At 35.6% G+C, this 14198-nt stretch overlaps 1 protein-coding gene across 1 annotated transcript in view; it reads left to right on the forward strand.

Moving 5' to 3' along the window:
- The first annotated feature begins 1487 nt into the window (after positions 1 to 1487).
- The window catches only part of LOC122798664 (keratin-associated protein 9-7-like), a 47105-nt gene continuing 34394 nt past the window's right edge, over positions 1488 to 14198 (forward strand). The window contains exon 1 of the mRNA XM_044067787.1: positions 1488 to 1518. Within this exon, the coding sequence (XP_043923722.1) occupies positions 1488 to 1518 (31 nt within the window). The remainder of the gene's footprint in view (positions 1519 to 14198) is intronic.

A 14198-nucleotide genomic window follows, 5' to 3' on the forward strand; every position in this document is an offset into this window, starting at 1 on the left:
GACAAAATTTAGGCATCAAAAACCTCAGATATCACATAATGTGGAAATTAATATCAATGTTTCAAATGCATTAATGACAATGAAAATGGAAATAATCATCCTACATGTGAGGGGATTCACCATCATGACTTCATGTAAATATATTAATTCCATGGTGTCACAACCATTGGAATAAACACTCCTTCTCCCCTTCTGCCCATCTCCAGTGTGCTGCTAAGCAGTCACACTGTATTTGCAGTTCTGAAACTACAAATTGTGCAAACATTGCACTAGCCCCAGCACCAAATACCTCAAACTCTACAGAAAAACACTTTGACCACAAGTACTGAACCTAATTAAAAGAATTACAAGAGACTTTTGGCATGCATGGACAAGTTAAAAAAGTAAGTTCCACAGTTCCCCTAATTTTTACTATTAAAGCTGGGAAAAGCCACTGTTTTTGTTTTTTAACTACCTGATTGGTATGAAATTAAGTTCAATTCAGATGTCAGTAAAATAATAAAGACTAAGAAAGGAAAGAAAAATATCAGTATTCATATGCATGTAGAAGAGACAGAGACAGGGAAGCCTGCAAGAAGGGCCAGCCCCACAGATCTTAACCCACAGGAAAATGGAGAAATAACCATAAAAGTCATTTGTTGGAAATTAAACTATATGACCCCTGGATTAGAAAACTACAGTTCTAAAAGTGATTGAGCTTCTGGGCAGGTTATTAAAGTTTTTAATGAGCATTCCAACAGGCTACAAAATCTCATCCAAGAGGAAGATCTATTGAAACCAAGGATCACCACTTCTGAAGCAAAGGTAGATTGTGTAGAGGCTGCTGTATCCAGTCAGGAAGACAGAGCAAGGCAGGAAAAGCTGTGGATCTCCATACAGGACATCTGAAGGCAAAGACTGCAGTGAATGCATGCAGAAATAAATAGATAAGTTGAAACAACTTCTAGAAGATGAGCTTATGCTTGAGCAAGCTCACAAAGTGACTTATCTAAAAGGATATCATGAAGGCGATCTCATCTGATTTTAGTTGTTTCTCATCTTATCTGCATAAACAGAAGTTGCTGTCATTTGGTATGGAAACCTGGCACTCATCTGCCATGTGGAGATGCTCAAGCCTATATAGACCCAGACTTCTCCACTACACTAAGGAAAAGGAGAGCCCTTTCATCCCTGTTCAGAAGCTTTGTAAAATCAAGAGACTCTATTACAAGCTTTTATATCTTGATCAGCTTATTATTATTATTTTTTGTTAGGGGACCAGAGACTTTATCTAGTCCAGTGGGGGACATTAATGTAGCTAGAAAGGAATGTTGGCAAGATCCTGCTGTGGAAGTCTATAAAAGAAGGGTAGTAAGATGAGCAGTAATTGCCCAGGTTGCAGGAATATACTGACAGAGGGTCGTTCCCTCCATTTAAGGAATATTGTACTTTAATGGACAGAAAATATATCAGTCAGACATTACATAAACAATGGGCTAGGGGGAACGATGATGCTGGAATTAGCAGCTACTCACTCAAGTAAGTGGTTATTATTCACTTAAGCTAGTTAAAGAAAGACAAAGTCAATTATGAATATGTTAATGCTCACATGTTTGCAGTTAATAGCTTATAAATATAACTGGAGGAAAAAAAGCCAGAGCATCAAATTCAAAGGGTTGGAAAGGTAAGCCGGAAGGATAGACATGGCTGTTTAAAAAAGTATACATTCTCATTATACTAGCAAACCATGCTAAGACTGATGAATGGGAGGCCTAGCCTTGTAGTAGTAACTGGTATGGAGGGAAGATTTTGCATAGGGTTTTTGAAGGAGACTTTCATATACTGCACATAAGTCTTAGTATCCCCTCTGCAGAGAGAAACAAGAACTACTGTTTTCGTATAGGTGAACTTGGCGATTTCTCTCCATTCATAATGAATGAGAAGTTTAAAGGAGAGGTGCCATAAAATAGGAATAATTGTAATAAAAATGAGAAAAACGTAGCAGGAGAAGAAAACAAGACAGTGTTAAAAGCTAAACACAATAAGATGTCATTATCACCAACAGAAAAATAATTTGTAAGGAAAACAGAAGATTGCTCAATTTATGTAAATGGTGTGACTTTAGTAGGGACTAGTTTTAATTTTAATGGTGGATTTACCAATACTCATTTAAATCTAAATAACCCATTATGGGGTACATATACACATTTTTTATAGTATAACTTTAATAATTAAGTATAGGTGGAAAAAAGTATCAAATAAGGTACAGAAGGAGGAGGAGGGAGGAATTCAAAATGCCTCCCAGGGAAAAATAAAAAGGTATATTATCCTCAATTTGGAATAGGAGGATGGAGGACAGCTGTCCAGTCTGTGATAAAGGGCTTTTGTCCTTAACTTATAAGGACTTTTTGTATATAGTTTTTTTTTTGTGGCAAATTGGGAGAGGATGGTCATTTAATATCAGTATATATAGTTGTTGTCGTCTTTCAGCTTTTCCTGGTTAGGGGTCGCCACAGCAGAACTCCGGTCCACTAATAATTGGAAGTAGATTTTCACGAATGCTGAGGTGCCAGCTTGACGTTCAACCTTCAACAAAGGCACACCCATTTACGCATGTCTTTCGAATGCCCACCCAACCATGTGGAGGACATGCAGACTCCACACAGAAGGCACTCCCCGCACTCCAGCCGTGAATCGAACGGGAGGACCTCTTGCTGTGAGGCAACAATGCTGCCGCTGCACCACCTCAGAAGTAATATCAGTATATAGAGTGAAAAGAATAAACTGGTAGAGAAATGGATTGGGAACCAAAAATGGAAACAAGGGTGGGCTTAACATAGGTCAGATTTGGAGTTTTATTATAATCAGAACCAACTAATAGATAAAGTACTTGTCAAGGAAGGGATTAAGTGATACTTGTCAAGGAAGGGATTAAGTGATAAAAGGCAAGTAACATATGACAGAGGATAATAAGATGACGGCATTTACTGGGTTATGGATAAATAAGATATATGATTATTAACAATGAATGGTCTGAAAATTCCATCTTAGAATGTGAACGGCTTAATATATCTGGTAAAGAGGGAAAGAACAGCAAATGTATTAAAAAGGAAAGTGTATAAGTTGTTATTTTAGAGAAGGCACATCTGTCTGAAGTACAACATATTAAATTAGAATAGAGAGTGCTTTGTCCAGATTTCTGGCACTTAGAATGGGAGAGGTATGAGCTGGGGTGAGGTATTGGTAAACTAATTAAAGAATACAAAGGATACTGGTTGGGGGGGCTAACATTTCTATGCAGCAACTCACAAGAAAAAAATGTTATGAGAAAGAAAACTAACTAATGTTGGACATAATGCTGGATTTGAACAAAACTGCATTATATGACTATGAGCACACACCACAAAGAGAGTCATACTTCAGTTAGTAAAAGTAACAAATTTAAAGGGAACAAACACCTCCAAACTCCAGAATGAATAACCAAATGAACTGCTGGAAGGCAACAAGGTAGAGACAACGTACACAAAACTTAGCGATTTTGTTCCCTTTAATAAAATCAGAACTTTAACAGAAATATCCACAAACCCATATTAGACTTGTTAAATACTAAATTCAAATAGTCATATGACTTGAAACACCCAATGGTGTCATTCCTGCAGTAATAGTGAACAATTTAAAGTTACAATGTATTATTTAAAGCAGTCTGCCTTAAAACATATGAACATGAAATATCTTTAAATGTAAATATAATATAAATATAAAAACATTTCCCAATCTTAAAACTAACTTAGTGAATAAAGTGCATGATATAAAATGACTAAAGTCTAGCTGATTGTAAAAAACACTTTATATTAATGATCTCATTGAGACCAGGTGTTTGATCAGCAACCAACATGATCTACCACAAACTTTCTCCACATTCTAATAAAGTTTTATAATCACCACAAAAGATGTCAGCATTTATCTTTTCCAAAACAAAAAAAGAAAATTTTTAAAAATTGTTACACCCCATGGCATGATGAGCAAAAGCATTAGAAGAATCCCTTTTCTTAATGGCCAAAGCATGTTCATATATCCTTTTACCTAAAGTTCTAATCGTTTTTCCCACATAAAAATTATCGCAATAATTGCAAAATGTGGAATAAACAACATTAGTAGTATTACATGTACAAAAATCTCTAGGCCAAACAAGCTTATGGACATGTTTAAATTCAACAGAAGAAGAATTGATAACATATCTGCCCTGCCTAAACACAAAACAGGCCGTCCACTTCCACTCACTCCAAACTTTAATAAAACAAAGAGAAACATACAAATAAAGTGCTTTTCATTTAGTTAGGTAACCAAACTTCTTCAGATAAAATTCTCCATGTCAGCACTTGTTTAAATAACTAATAAAACATGTGACTCGTTTCAATTCAGTCGGAACCAATTAGAATGACATTCAACAGTTCAAAAGCTGAAAGAATCAAGAATTCAATAGATACCCTTCAAATACCCTTCAGTACAACATACTCGGGATGATACCACATAAATATATAAAAATATATAAAAATACAATGTCTAAGCTACTATCTCACAAGTAGTGCAAATAGAAACAAATATGTGTATGTATGTTTAAAAGTTTCAAAAGATATAGGTGAGTATAAGACATTCACCTTAACAGACTTTTTAGTTTTAAAATACATGCTATAGAACTAGTTTCATTTAAACCCACATATTGACAAGAGTTTAGTCTAATTTGCCATAATAGCTCCAACCTTTCCAATAGTAGGGAAGTTGGTCCTCCTGTACTGTTTATCTTCACTTGATCTATTACTCAGAATTTAAATTTGTGATTTGGAAATCCTACGCAATGTCTTGCTAGTGCATTATCTGTCTTACTTCTACTAATGCAGTATATATGTTCGTATACCAGATCTCTAATTTACGGTTAGTTTTACCAACATAAAATGCTAAACAGCACTGACATTGTGCTAGGTAGACAGTATATTTAGAGTCACAGTTAAATTTATTCTTTATACAGTATAACCTGCCCCTAACTCTGAATCTAAGTCCTGCCTCAACATGTTTGCATTGATTACATTTGTTGCATCTATACATCCCAGGGTTCTTACTTGGGATTAACTTTGTGGTTTCCATTATGTTCTTCAAGTTCATTCCTTTTCTAAAAATGACTACTGAGTAGTCTCCTAGTTTGTATTTAATGTCTCCATCTATAGTCAGTAAGTCCCAATGTTTTATTATAATTCTTTTAATTTCTACTGCATGCATACAATAAGTAATAATGAAGCTAAGGGAATATGGGACAACAGTTCTATTTACTTCTGTACTATCAACTCATTGTTGTTTCTGTTGGCCCTTGTTGTGGCTCTGGTCTTGGGAGATGGAAAAATTTCCATTGTTATTGTTGTTATTACCTTGTTGAAATTGGGAGTCAAGTTCATCCATTTTTTGGTTAACTTGTCCACCGATATCTGCACTACCTACAATGCCCAGATGAAAAAGTACCCAACTTTGGTAGCCTCACTTGCAAATCAGTTTTTGTTCTACTTTCTAAAATGGTTTTGATATTAACTGTTCTTTTATAAGTAAATAATGGTTTCTTACCTATAACTTTGGCCAAATCAGGGTTTCCTAACATAACTTTCTAGTTGTCAAAAATAATAGCCTTAATCAACCCCATTTGGTCAGTTATAGGAATAGGAAAGGCCAGACTGTAGTTGTTAAAAGGCAAAGTGTCACCACAAGAAAGATTTCCAGAACTCCAAGTGCTTAGACCTTGTATCGACAAAATGGGACTTGCTAAACCATTTCTCAAAATCATAACTTTGGTGGCAATTCCTTTTAACCATATAGGATCATACCCCCTATGAACAAAAAAATTACTGAGTTTGTCAACTCTGTCCTTAAAGACTGTTTGATCACTAGTAGATTTCCTATAAATGCAACTTACAAACTTCGAAATAGAGCTATCAAAAGTTAAGTGTACATCCAAGAAATCAATTTGTTTACCAAAACCTCCAATAGTAAATTTAAGGAAGTTAGTGGTGTTGTTCAGGTAGCCCACAAATGAAAGAAAAGTGGGAGAATAACCTCTCCAAAGAAAAATCAAGTTGTCTATGTATCGCCTGTAAAACATTATGTTCTCAGCGAATGGATGTCCAACTAAGTATTTAAGCTCCCACATTCCCATAACTAAATTGGCAAAAGAGGGTGCTACTCTAGAACCCATTGCTACTCCTGAAATTTGTTGGAACCAACCATTTTCAAACTTGAAAAAAATATTTTCAAGTACTAACTCCATTAGCACACATATGGTGTTAACTTTCATTTGTGGGCAACCTGAACAACATCACTAACTTCCTTAAATTTACTATTGGAAGTTTTGGTAAACACATTTCCTATTCCTATAACTGAACAAATGGGGTTGATTAGGGCTATTATTTCTGACAACTGAAAAGTTATGTTAGGAAACCCCACAGAGGCTGAAGTTATAGGTAAGAAACCATTATTTACTTATAAAAGAACAGTTAATATCAAAACAATTTTAGAAAGTAGAACAAAAGCCGATTTGCAAGTGAGGCCATCAAAGTTGAGTACTTTTTCATGTGGACATTGTAGGCAGTGCAGATATGTTATCAATTCTTCTTCTGTTGAATTTAAACATGTCCATAAGATTGTTTGGCCTAGAGATTTTTGTACATGCAATATTATTAATGTTGTTTATTCAGCATTTTGTAATTCTTGCAATAATTTTTATGTGGGAAAAACAATTAGAACTTTAGGTAAAAGGATATATGAACATGCTTTGGCCATTTAGAAAAGGGATTCTTCTAACACTTTAGCTTGTCATGCCATGGGGGTGTAACAATTTAAAAAATGCTCTTGTTTTGTCTTGGAAAAGATAAATGCTGGCATCTTTTGTGATGATTATAAAACTTTATTAGAATGTAGATAAAGTTTATGGCAGATCATGTTGGTTCTGATCAAGCACCTGGTCTCAATGAGACTGTTAATATAAAGTGTTTTTTTTTTGCAATCAGCTAGACTTTAATCATTTTATATCACACACTTTATTCACTAAGTTAGTTTTAAGATTGGAAAACACTTTTATATTTATATTATATTTATATTATATTTACATTTAAAGATATTTCATGTTCATATGTTTTGAGTCATACTACTTTAAATAATACATTGTAACTTTAAATTGTTCACTATTACTGCAGTAATGACACTATTGGGTGTTTCAAGTCATATGATTATTTGAATTTAGTATTTAACAAGTCTAATGTGGGTTTGTGGATATTTCTGATGAAGTTCTGATTTTATTAAAAGGAATGAAAGTGCTAAATTTAAAGAGATATTGAGAAAAGTCTGAGGAAAGGGGCTATGTGTGCATCAGACCATAACAGCTTGAGAACTGAAACATCCTATGTGGCGTACATGAAACTCTGGAGCCTGTTGCACATATAATGACTGTTTCCTCATAGTGCTATCAATACTGGTTTCTCTCTGGAGCTGTGCATAGTAGTGTGAGGAGCACCAGATTAATGCAGCTGAAGGTAGATTCATCAGTTTGTACTGCATTAGGATGTCAAGTATCTTTCACCATCACCTAACACTGGTGTGCAAGATCCAGTCTCATGTAAATGTTGAGGACAGAAATAGAGTTTTGTTTATGGACTATTTCTGGCCATGTGTGCGGTATGTGAATCTATTTTGACCAGATTAAAGGAGTGAAATGAATCTGATAGGGCAATGGTGAGAATGGGGAGCAAGCAGAGGACAGGAAACTAAGGGAAGAATAAAGGACTATTCCGGAAGCTGGAAGGACAGCACCATCATTATATCACAAGCTAGCATTGCAGTCCTACACAGAGGCTGATAAATTTAGATAGTCACAACATAAAGGGTATGTCACAACAACTTAATAATGTTGTGTGACCAGTTTGACCAAATCAAGTGTGTCATACACACACATTTACAAAGTAGAGAGCTATACATGGGACATAATTTTGTCTGGGGGGGGGCAGGTACCCTCTACATTTCTTTTTGATAGAGAGGAATGTTGGAGCAAGTAGTTAGGAATAAGGGAGATTGGTATGTAGGGGAGGTTAGGTATCAGGTGCATATAGGGATGGAGATGGACACAATAGGTTCGTGGTCACCATAACTGGGGGTAGATATGGGACTTTGGAGGTGCACCCCCATCCACCAGAAGTATGGTGGGAATCTAGTCCTTACCCTCTGAACTGTCACCACTGTCTCCTATCCCAGACACCTTGAGCATTGTTGAATGGGTCAGAGATTTGTCTGTTCATTTCAGGATTCATTCCATTCTGCTGATGTCGGCCCCAAGGCCCTTTTTCATTACCTTCTTCAGCAGCCCTGTCAGTTTTTGTCAGATGGCATAGTTACCACCTCCACTGACACTACTCATGGTGGGTACCATTACACCAGCCACGGGGTAGAACCACCTAGTGTAGATGGAGAAGGTAGTGCAGGAGTTATAGAGGTGATGCTGCCAGGTTGTGACTCAGATGTGCTAGGTGTCTGTGCTGCTTGTGGTGGTGCTACTGCAGCCACCTGTGGAAGGATGGTTATCTGATCCCTGTGGCCAGTGTAGCTCCCTTTGCTGATGATTGTTCACATTGCAGCAGGAATTATAGTCCAAATGTCATTACAGAAAAAAAAAAATTACTAAAAGAGAGCTATAATGTAAGGGGAGAGACAACATAAAAAATATTATAAATGTCATGTAACTGTGCTATATCCTAATCTAAATATATTCCAATCCATGCATATTCTCACACGACTATTTCGATTTGTTATATTCACATAGAAATTTGAAGCGGTACATGTGTGTTAAAGTAAACATTAATCTAGTCAGTATTATACAACCCCTAACATTTCTCAAATTTCTCCCTGTGGCTGTATTCTGCCATGTTTTGGAATTCAAACTAAAGCAAGTGTGATGTGTTTGGGCTTGTTTTATACATTTCTGAATTGCTCTGCTTGTTTTTTTGCTTCATTAGTGTCTAGCACAGCTATTTATATGATCATTAGCATATTCTGCTGTTAACCCTACTTCTATTACTAGTCACACCATGCACTGATATTTCCTGAAATGCAAACAGCATGGCCATCACTAAGTATTGCTCAAATTGACCCAGCACAACATGCAGGCAATCATGAATCCCAGACTTCAAGAAATCACTTTGTGCAGGTACAGATAAGTAAGTTATGTTACATACAGCATAGTGCAGACGTGCATTTATTGTCAAATGAATAGAAAGCTAAGAAACACCTCAGCACCACTGGAAAATATATCAATTTAAACTACTGCAATTGTTGTTTTAGTGTTTAACATCAACGTTTCATACTTACTTTGAAATTAAAATGTACTTCATTTATGAACAATTTCCTTTTCTTAATAATGGTTCGTATTTAGTCATTTTTTTTATTATAGCAGAGTTGTAACAGATGCATTTCTGTTTTTTTTTTTTTTTTACAGTAGGATGCTGAGGAACTTCTTTGCTGTTTTGTTTTCCTTTAGGAAGATCATTCTTCTCGATAGTGTAGTCAATCTCTTTGGGAAAAAAATACAATATTGTTTTTTTCATACATAAAGATGTTCATTTTATTGCCATTTAAACACCATACAAGTCAGGATGATATGTTTAATTTTAAGATGAACAATCAAGTAAATCAAATCAAGTGCATTGTTCCTTACTCTAAGACAATACAATGTCAGGCACACAAATCTATGACTTGTCTCATTTACAAGTTCATAGCAGTATTTTCTGATACACATCCTCAAAGTAGCATCTGGACGTTTCTTGTCCACAACACAATTCTTAGTACTCATCTTAATGTCTTGCTTTTCCAATTGAAAACTGGTGAATACAATAAAAGACTAAAGAATGAATCTGTGTCACCCATGTAATGGGAATTTGCTCGTGCCTGTCACAATTAAATAAACAATCTTGTTGGCATTGAAAAGGATGCCTACATTATGAGGAAAGACAACCTTGTCTTACAGGACCTGTTAAAAAATGGAGTTTAAGTATTTTTTATTGTTAACTTACCCAGCTATTAAAGGCATATAAAGTGTGTTTCAAACACTGCTTTATTAAATCAGACTTCCAAATCTACCACATTAAAAGACCAAATTATGTAATTTATATTTTTTAAAATAACAAGCTTCAAAGAATGAGAGTATGCTACACACCATAGGATTTCTTTTCCTTGAAAAAAGCAGAGGCATTGTTTTGTTCCATAGTGAATGTATGATTGTTTGGCTTTTAATGACATAATGTGACCCACTTTTTACTTATACTGAATAAAAATTGCAGATATAAGACCTCATTAGCACAAATCAATATGGGAGGCAGAGGATGAGTTCCTGTCACGTATAGATCATTCGGTTGGCATTTAAAATTAGAACTTGTAAAGCATAAATGGCAATGGGGCAGATTAAAAAAATATGTGCTCTTACTTAATTATTTATATCACATCAATGCCTTCCTGCTGCAGCGATATGGTTCTCATGGTCCCTAGAGTCTAACAGGAGTTTTACAAAGATTTCTAGCACTATAATCACCAAATGAGAAAGTGGAGCTGTAAGAGCATTTACCTAATTTGTGGAAACCTTTTTACGAAGGAGAAAAGGTCACTTTGATAAGGTATTTTAATGTGTGATCTTAGGATTACCTGAAAGGGATAGTACATGGTCATTCTAATGAGGTTATTTAACAAGCAGCCACAATTGCCATGGGATTTGATTAAAACATATTGCTGTTCTTCCAAAAAATACATACAGATAGTATATCCCATAATGCAGCATGTCTTCATAGTTCTGTGGGAGAAACATTTAAATTTCAACATATCAGTTGCATTTTATTTGGGGGTTGTATTAAATAACATTTCTGGTAAAACTGCATGCTTGTTTCTCATTGCTTTTAATATTGATTTACCTTTTGGAATTTGTAAGGCTGTTTTGTAAAGCAGTAAACAAATGAGAACAACTGGGATTATTTGTGATAGTAAGCTGAGATAATATTTTAGTGTGACATAATATACTAGCATGTAATGTCAGTGGGTCAGATTGTGATACACTTGCTGTTGATGCGGGAAAAATGTTAATGCTGTGGGTTCAACTCAAACATCATGTGCTTGAATTCATATTCCAGAAGTGACAATATCACACCAGATGGCATAGTGCATTCCTCGGGTGCCATTCCTTCAAATGGGATATCAGCATAAAATTCCCAACTTAGTCTATCAGCGGTAGATTTAGTGGATGCTATAGATCTTACTGAACTTATTGCAAAAAGCATTGGAGTTTTTTCCTTGTTTTGGCCTAATTTCTCTTAACTTGTATCAACATCACCACAGGACCCACTTTAAAAACAAGCTGCATACCTAATGGGAATAACTCAAAACACGGTCCTTCTCTAGTTTGCTTTACTGTTTGGAAAAACAGGCGCAAGTAAAATAATTTAATTTTCTTAACTGAATCTCCAAATCATTTGGCTGATGCAATAGTGCTATGACATTTTTCATCTAAAATAGGAAACATAAGTCAGTTACAAAGATGTGTTAATTCACTTCTTGTTCTGATCGTAGTTGTCAAGTGAAACCTAACACCAAGACCTGACTGAAAAAATTAAAATGTGCCTTTTTATCATCCACATTTCTATTTCTTCTGCTTAAATTACTCACTAAATGTCCTCCATGTAAGCAGTTAAAGGGAAGATTAATAATCAGATTATCTGAATTTTCTTAAAGTCACTAATACAAGAATGTCTGTAATCCTATAAACAAGAATGTCTGTAATCCTATAAACAAGGAATCCCCATCAAGCAGTAACAGACTGTCTAGTGATAGGGCAACCTTCCTCCAATGAGACAGTAGTTATTGTGATACTCCTAGTCTAGCATAATTCACTAAGTATGATTTTTTTATTAAAAAAATATCAGCTGCTATCCCACTAGAACTTATGGAAACACGCATACAAAGAGCACCATTAAGTAAGTGTACAGTAAATCAGTGGATGCACTATATGTATTCAGTTTCAAACTTTTAAGGAAAATGAAGTTAAGAAGGTTTGGGTATTATGCTCACCTGTTGTTCCAGAGCAATCTTCATTGCTGGAGCAACAGCTTATTTCCATGGTGGTGTTAGAAGAAAGAAAATTCATCTGACTGGTTCTACAGTCTTTAAAAATAAATGACATCAGTAAGTAATACCTTTCCTCTCAAGACTGCTCCTGGGTGTAAAGCATACTGTTCCTAGGGTATATAAAATACTGGTCCTATGGTATATAACATACTGGCCTGAGGGTGTAGAATATACCAGAAGAAAACTCTCCAAGCAGTGAAGGCTCAAGAGGTCATCAATGACTAAGTCATTATGGAATGAAAAACCACAAGAGAGAAACATTATTGTCTGCAAAACCTCCTCATAAATGTGACAGCAAGAACAGACTGAGAAGTTAACAACCTCTCTCCAGTGAACAGAGGTCTTCAAATGCCTGGTCAGGCATCCCAGAAATCTCAACATATCTTTTTTTTTATTCTAATGTACTTCACTGTTATGGCATCCAATTTCATGTTCTACAATCCTGTATCGGAAACAGAAATATCAATGGTTAAGATACCATCTTAGGCGTAAGGTCTGCATATACATACTGCACTGAGACAGCAATGCTGTTCCAAAGAAGCTTTACCACTAATTTCAAAATCTAACCAGTTATATGACTTACTTAAGTGAGTTATTTTTGCATTCTTAAAGGTATAATGCACTTCCCCTTTTTCAGAAGAAAAAGATAGATATCATCAACCAAACTCCCTTTTCTGACTATTTTTTTCATCAGTCATTGTGACAACTGTGCACTGGCCCGGTAATCAAGGAGCCTCAATCCTCACCACTAGCACAAGTGAGAGGCGTGCACATTGGGAAGGATAACAAATACACACACAGTAAAGTACAATTTCCCTTAAGAGCACACAGAGATCACAGTCAGTCTGGGGCTGGTTTCTCCCTCTCTCTCCAGATTCCAGATAAGACTCCCCACTGGCACAGCTATAGGGTTCAGATCCCAGCAGAGTAATCAAGCCAAAACCTCCAGTACTCTCTCTGTCTAACCAGTGCTTCATTTCCCTACCCAAGTAGCTGACACACACACACACACACACACACACACACACACACACACACACACACACACACACTTTGATATTTGGTTTATATACAAACACACAGACACTCCTGGGGAAGGCTGGCACAGGTTCTCCAGCTATGCCCCCTCCTGCAAGGCTATAAGGTAGTAATCACTGCCATCAACAACTCTTATCTACTAATAAGGCCCTTCCCAAAGGGTGACCAATTTCACTGTGTAATATTACTGTTATCCAAATAGTAAGTGTGACCCAGGGCTAAAGCTGTTGGAGTGGCTTGGACAGTATCACCAAATACATGCAATGTACTCTAAGAACTTAAATTACCTTTACACAAAACAGACACAGTTGAAAGGTTTAAAAATATTTAATAATAAATAATAAAAACACAAGACAAATCTTATTACTTCAACACAATGACATTGCAGAGTTCAGAGATCACAGTAAAATGCTTTAAAATAATACTGCATTATTGCCTGACATAAATACAGAAAACAGCTAGACTAATCTGGCTATTTATATCTATCTCTAAGAGGAATCACTGTTCTAAATTAATATCTTACTTACAAAGCAAAGCAATTGCTGGTGAGTGGATGTTCTTCAGACAAAATCCAAAATGCTCTCTCTTTCCCTCTGGGAAAGTTTTAAATTGATAACACATTACTGATGAGTCATTTTCAGATGACATCATTCTTAACTGTTCTGATTTAGTTTCCCAGGCTCACAGAAACTCAAAATTTACATTTCTTAGTAAAAGAAGCCACAGCAATAAAAGACATTATACATGTAAACCCTTAGTAATTATCTCTTATATCAAGACAATATAAATAATTTCCTGGCCCAGACATCCTGTCTCGGAGCTTGAGATCAAACAGTCATACAATGCTTGAGTTGTCAGCTTTCTTCTAGCAGAGTGCAATGTGGTTACATTTCTGAAGCTGAGAACATATAGTTTAATTATAACACATCGTTGTTTTTACATTTGTGGAACAAGCCTGTGGATTACATTAATATTTACAATGACATAGAATT

This window comes from Protopterus annectens, chromosome 1.part0, assembly GCF_019279795.1.
Source record: "Protopterus annectens isolate FY-2018-M chromosome 1.part0, PAN1.0, whole genome shotgun sequence".
NCBI lineage: Eukaryota > Metazoa > Chordata > Ceratodontiformes > Protopteridae > Protopterus > Protopterus annectens.